The sequence below is a fragment of the Orycteropus afer genome, unplaced genomic scaffold (assembly GCF_000298275.1).
Source record: "Orycteropus afer afer isolate SDZICR_OR568_19922 unplaced genomic scaffold, OryAfe1.0 scaffold00085, whole genome shotgun sequence".
In the NCBI taxonomy this organism is placed as follows: Eukaryota; Metazoa; Chordata; class Mammalia; order Tubulidentata; family Orycteropodidae; genus Orycteropus; species Orycteropus afer.
The window spans coordinates 7,924,894-7,931,647 of NW_006921672.1; the positions used below are offsets into that span (position 1 = coordinate 7,924,894).

The following is a 6,754-nucleotide window of genomic DNA, read 5'->3' on the forward strand; positions in this document are numbered from 1 at the left end:
AAATACATGCACTAAAGTGAGTTTAAAACATGGCCTAAAAATGGAAAAAGGGAGAAAAAAAAAATATATGAATATCTCCCACAAAATTCTCCCACCCTTCCCTCTCTCTATGCCCCACCCCCCCTTTCCTAAGTAGATTAACGTATTTTTTTTTCTGGCAAAGGAAAAAGGAATTCTTAGTAACCAGAATCAAACCCTGTGGTCTTTTTAAGTAGGGTCTGGCTATGCCTTTCTAAATTCACCCAGCTCAGTGTCAAAGCCATGCCATTTAAGATTTTTCAGCACAAACCAGACCTGTCTGACTCGACCCTTAAGGAAGTTTTCCCACAAACATATCATTAGGTTTTCTCTGGCCATTCTTTGTTTTAGAAAATAAAATTCCTAATTGCCAATCAGGGCCACATCCATAAGATCATCATCTTCCTCCCCAATCATAAAGTCAGGGCTGAGCCTTGAGGGTATGTCTGCAGATAAGATCGTGTTACTTGTTATAGACAAGGGCTGGTCTGAAGAGATGGGTGATTTAGACCAATTCTCTGCCTTCATGCTATGAGACTTTTTCTTGTCTCGGTCTTTATCCCGTTCCCGGTCCCTGTCTTTGTCTTTTACTTTCTTCTTTTCTTTTTTGTGCTTCTTATGCTTCTCTGTGCTGTATTCTGGAAGTGGCCGGATACCATCATCTGAGCTGGGACTGTTCTGATACGATTTTTCTGCAATGGAGGAGCCTGACTCACTTTCACTGTCTAGATTCTGAGGGGTATATGCTGGTGACTTACTATGGCTGGGAGAGCCACGCTCATGCTTTGGAGTAGAACCACTGATCAGTGGAGAGCCATAGTTTTTGGAAGAGGCCATCTGAGGCCTGAGCCCTTCTCCACCACTTTCCCCAGGTTTCTGCAGAGTCACTTTGGCTTTAATGCTGGGGGATCCTCCATCATGCTTACTGATGATAATCTTGGCCACACCTGTGCTCCCTACATTTTTTGACTCTGAAGTCTTCTTGGAAGAATCCAATGAACCTCCCGAGGTGGAAACCTTTGATTTGTCCTTATCACTTTTCTCACGCTTGCCCTGGAACTCTCCTCCTGACATGTTATGTTTGGAGGACAAGGGATGACTAGAATTTGTGCTCACCCCCAGCTGGCCGTCCATCTGGTCTTCACTCCCAGGACCACTGGTGACAACTCCATGCTTCAGTTTATCTATGACTGCTGTTAAGGACGGTTTCTTATTTCTGCTGGGAGATTTCCCTTTGGAACTCCCATGCTGGTTCTGAGAGGATGACATGGAAGACCCACTTGAAGAAAAGGAAGAGGAAGATGCTGTACAAGAATTAGATGATGGAGGAGTTTTCTGGGACAATGAGCCTGAGGATCCTAACCCTGAAGATGATTTCATACCAGAGCTTGAACTAGTTCCAGATATATGAGAAACACCAGAACCTGAACTGATAGGGGACTTGGCTTTAGATGGGGGAGTCCCTGGAACAGCCTTCATTGGAGAGGCAAGCTTATCAGAGGCTCCAGGTGGCCTCGAATGAGAAGGGGATATGTTTGGTTTACTTATAGGACTTATAAGTGATGATGGCTTCCCTTGAGGTTTCATCTTGGTGCTGCTGGTACCACTGCTCAGTCCATGCTTGGTAATGGGAGAGGAGCCTGGCTTCCCCCCAGACTGGGATGAATTTTTAGACTGGTTAGATCCAGAAGACCCCTGGCTAGAATACATACTGCTACTTAACTTGGAACTTGAAGAACTTTCTGATTTACTGCTTTTCATCTTTCCCGAGGTGGAAGCAGAAGATGAGGAAGAAGAAGAAGAATGGCTATGGTGGCTTTTGCTGCCTGAGGAAGACACAGAACCACTACTGGTGTACTGACTATGAGAAGAGGGCTTGCCTACCATCACTGTCCCCTTGGGAATCTGAATAGTGATTTTGGGAATGGGTGGTGTAGCAACACCTGGAGGAGTCTGAGATCTTCCTGAACTGCCTGGTGATTTGGATCCACCTGTACTGGTAGGTGGGGTAAAAGGTCGATTAGAAGAACAGTGAGATGGAGACTTTCCCTCAGTGTCTGCCTTCTTCCGCTTTGGAAGCTTATCTTTGCTTTTGCCATCGTTAGATGGGGTCCGACTGCGTTTCCCTGGTTTGCTATCTAATCCTGGCCCTGACAGACTACTATTACTGGTGCCATTACCTTCCTTTACCCTCTTTTGTGTCTTGTCTTTTCCTAAATCCCCAGTGGTCAGTAAAGGACTCTGGCTACCACTGTGATGCTCCATAATATCTGCAGGACCCAAAGCCTTACCAGCCACTGCTATAATACTGAAATCAACTGTGTCAGCTTGACTATTGCTTTTAAACTTAGTTTCTCCATTATCACCTCCAAGCATCGGCATCCCCAAAGTATTTAGTGCCTGGGATGCAAATCCTTTGAAATCATCATTATCCCCACTTTGGCTGCTTTCATCAAAGTATTCTTCTCCAAAACCACTTTGGCTCTGGCTGTTCAGTAAATCAGGATTGAAATCTACTCCATCAGGAAAAAAATGATTGGTAGGAGAGTCACTACTAGGGCTTCCAGCAGCATCTGCAATAAGGTCAGCTGGATCAGTGTATGGATTTTCATTATTACTGGTTTGAAAGACATCAGGGTCAAAGAGAGCACTCTGAGCATGCCCAGAGCTTGAAGAATCTCGAACAGGGGTGCCAATGGGTGGGCAATCATCACTAGTGCTGGGAAGCTTAGAGGCTTCTTCTGCAATGTCTGAAAGGATATCAGTTACATCTGGGCCAATGCTGTCTGAACTGGATAGTCGGACCATCCTTTGAATACTGGGCTGGGGGTGAGGTATTGGTTGTGGGTAAGTTGTTGGGGGAGTGCTACACTGGCTTGGAGCTGGAGTGACAGATATGTGGAGTATCCAAAGTGTCAGCTGTCATGTTGACATCAAAGATCAGGTTCTGTGAGTCAACATCCATTGAAAATAGCTCCCTCTGAAAGTCATCTTCAGTCTGGTGCTTGGGTTTGTCAGGTGGTAACCTTGATGATTTTTTTCTTCTTTGTTTTGTTGCTTCCCAAGCACATTTCCATCTGGGGTGAGCCAGAAGAGGAGTTCTGCCTTTCTAAAGGGCTGCTTCCATAAAGGGTTGAGAAATCCTGGGCAGGATTATCTTTAAGAAGGTTCATGAGCATCGGGTGGTTCTTGGTGTTGCCGGCCATCGAGGAGACAGGTGGCGGCGTGTGATGAGGAGGGGTCGGACTCGAGCCAATGGTAGACCCCCCGTTCCCTGTGATTTGCAACAAACTGGTAAGAATTGGGTTCTGAGACACCTTGCTGAAGTCCTCCCCATGGCCCACCGACTCATGCCGATCTTTGATGCTCATGCTCATATTAAACAAGGTGGTAATGGGACCCCCCGGAAAGGTGTTGGTTGGTGTAGTGGTACCACTCATTGGGTTGTTGCCTGTGGTCATGCCATACCCTGGGCTGCTAGCCGGGGGCAGGTTCTTTTTCACCATGTCTTCAACTGTCTCTGCAATGAGGGACAGGGCTGGGGTGTCGGCCTGAATGGTTTCAGCTTTCCTCCGAATAGCCCTCATCGTCACAGGGATGGACATACATCTGTAAAATAAAATGGAAAAAACAAAATTAACATTGCACCAGCTGCTCAATGAAACCAATTTTTCATTTGGAAAACAGGCTCTGATTTTGCCTGAGATTTAGATAAGCAGTTTTCACATGATATAAGTAACATGAAAGGCAGAAGCAGTAGTATCAAAGACAGAGCTTTGGGTAACTTCATTCTAAAAAAAATCTGACCCTGTAGGCAATCATAATCTTTATAATGAAGTATTCACCAAAACCAATACACAAACCAGAGCACAAATAATGTGACTTCATACTGAAGATTAAAAACCACTGGTAATAATGAAACTCAGTAAGAAAATATTTTCCTTTTGAGGCTTCACATGTTAATGGGATATATGATTTAACTAATGAACCACTAAAAATTCTCTTGACCCATCGAATTCTAAATCTTAATGACTTAAATAACACCAAAGTTATACTGTCTTGGAAAGTGCTTCTGCTAGCATGAAATCTTATTTATTTTAAGGCAAAGCAATTTTGTTTTATAGATAAACTTGTAAGCATGTATTTTAAAACGTTTTCCTCTAGAACATGTGTCTGAAAACTTTTTCTTAAGGTCTTAAATATTTTAGGCTTTGTGTTCATATGGTCTATGTCACAACTACTCAACTCTGCTATCTTAGCAGAAAGCAGCCATAGACAGTATGCAAATGAATGGAAGGGACTGTGTTCTAATAGAATTTATTTACAAAAAGAGGCCACAAGCCCTTGCTATAGAAACATCTCAAAATTATATATTCATGTTTCTGGGAAGGTGTCTGGCTTAAGTATCTTCCCACACAATACCACTTTTATCTGATAACTGGAATAAAGGATAAGTGAAAAAAGATCTACATCTTATTTCACTCTCTCCCTTCTAAAAGTACCCTAGTGGCAGGAGGTTACCTACTACTCTCACAGTGATACTAACAACAGTAAATAAACAGAGCTTATATCACTTTTGAATTTGAAAGGGTAAATTCAAACAATGAATTCAATGCTTTCCTCTTAAATTTCCAATTCACCCTAATTCTGAAAAAAGCACTCCTTATACATCCCTAATGGAAAAGGGACAGTGCTACCTTTGAACAACTTTGGCAATGAAGTCATCTGTGCAGATGAGTGCATCTGACAGCCCCTTGTAGAGTTTACAGCTCACATGTGTTGAGTCCTGCACATCCATTACCACTGGAAGACAAAATATGTAGAGAGATATTTGGAATTGATTCAGCATCTGACTTTCAAAAAAGACACAGGGACCAAAGTGCTCCCGTGAGCAAGGTGCTAGCCACCCACACAACTCACCACACACCAGGGAGTCATTCACAGGGTGCTGAAAAGACACGCTGAAACGGGACTCTGAAAGGGGACACACCTCAAATTGGAGGAGTCCAGGACAATCTAAAAGGCAAAGAAAAGGATCATAAAACAATCAACAAAATACAAGACCTGAGATAATAATTAATAATCCCTAAATACACAGAATGAAATTCTTCCTTCCCCTCCTTGGAAACTAAATCTCACATTTTTTTCACACTCAAAATCTCTACTGTCATCCATAGAGGTGATAGAGTGAAGGAATCACATTCTAAGGAATATGCCAGTTTATGGTATAAATTTCTCTAAAACAATAACTGAATTTCTAATTTTCTAAAATAAAAAATTATTTAATCCCTAAAATGTAAAAGACATTGGCAGATATAAATACCCTGTTGTGAAAGTGAATTCTGAAAACAGAAGTAACCAAGAGGAGTTTCTCATTCTATTCTCATTCTATTTGATGAACATTTTTCTCATTCTATTCTCATTCTATTTGATGAACATTCATCCAGACTCACTCCCATAAAAGCTATTTTCTATCACTGTTTACAGATATTAGCTATGCAGCCCATAGCTTAGTAAGAAGAGATGTAGAGGCTACAATCTAAAATGATATATTTATGCCAAATAAACATATACTTGTCATGTATGAAACATTGTTTTTAATGTTTTTAATGTCTTGAATCTATTTGGAAAATTATCCTAGAATGCAAGCAAATGAAATTAACAGGGCCACCTATGTGCTTGCATATGCTCTATGTCATTACTCTAACTCTCCAAGCTTTCTAATTTCTAAAGCAAGTCTTGTATCCCATGAAAGGTATTTTGATTTACTGTTAACTGTTTCTGCTTGCCTATTTTGCTCTGATACATATCTATCACTGGAGTGTTTTACAACTAAAGGTAAAAAATTTAACTGTAGTTAGCTAGAGCCAAAACTCACATCAAGACTTCTAATGCCTGACTGGGTTTGAACAACATCAGCATTCCAAGATTTGAGGGGAAGTGGGGGGGACGGGCACAGGGTTTGCTTATTTTAAGCTATATGATAAAAGTTTTCCAAATAATGGAGAAGGGAAATATACTCAGGACAAAAGCTGGAAAGCATTGTCCCAATAACCAAAAATTCAGATATCAAGAAATCCTGTCAAAATAGCATCCTAGTTTCTATCTAATATCTATCTCAAGGTATTGGCCCTAAAATACCCAATTACACTACTGTGTGTAGAAAAACTGTATGTCCACTATAATAAAACAGTGGTTCCCAAACACCAATCTATAGATTTGTTCCATCATTTGTGGGGTTTACACTAGATTCCCAACTCTTCCTACTGGGTCCATCTGGGTGTGGGAACTAGGCATCTACATTTTTAAATGCTCCACAGGTAATTTTGAAGTTTCACCAAATTAGAGAACCACTGTAGTAGTTGGTGTCCATCTGCCAGTTACTATCAAAAGGAAAGGCAGTACCTTCTTTCAGAATAGTTCTTTTGACACAGCTTCCAATTAGGGTATTATACGCCACTTGGTGTCTGATCAGATTTAGGATAAGAGGAACCCGGCCAGGGTGCTGAAAAGTGATTTTGCTAACAAGGGTTCCCTGTAGACTCCGGCCGTCTGGAAGAGGCGCATCCTTGTTGAGGAAATAGCAGTGCTGCTGGCCTGGAAGAGCCTAGCCAAAAACAGATAAAGCAAAAGAATGTTAGTAACTCTCCCACTGTGCTCCAGCCACACAATTCTCAAAAAAAAAAAAAAAAAAAACCTTACGTAATAAAACAACTCTTTAGTGAATTTTTTTTGT

The 6,754-nt window shown here is 41.5% G+C and overlaps 1 protein-coding gene across 1 annotated transcript in view; it reads right to left on the bottom strand.

Moving 5' to 3' along the window:
• Positions 1–381: 381 nt before the first annotated feature.
• The window catches only part of MED1 (mediator complex subunit 1), a 37,228-nt gene continuing 30,855 nt past the window's right edge, over positions 382–6,754 (bottom strand). Inside the window, 6 exon segments of the mRNA XM_007942025.2 lie at positions 382–2,907; positions 2,909–3,058; positions 3,060–3,627; positions 4,716–4,821; positions 4,939–5,034; positions 6,424–6,625. Of these exon segments, the coding sequence (XP_007940216.1) occupies positions 382–2,907; positions 2,909–3,058; positions 3,060–3,627; positions 4,716–4,821; positions 4,939–5,034; positions 6,424–6,625 (3,648 nt within the window).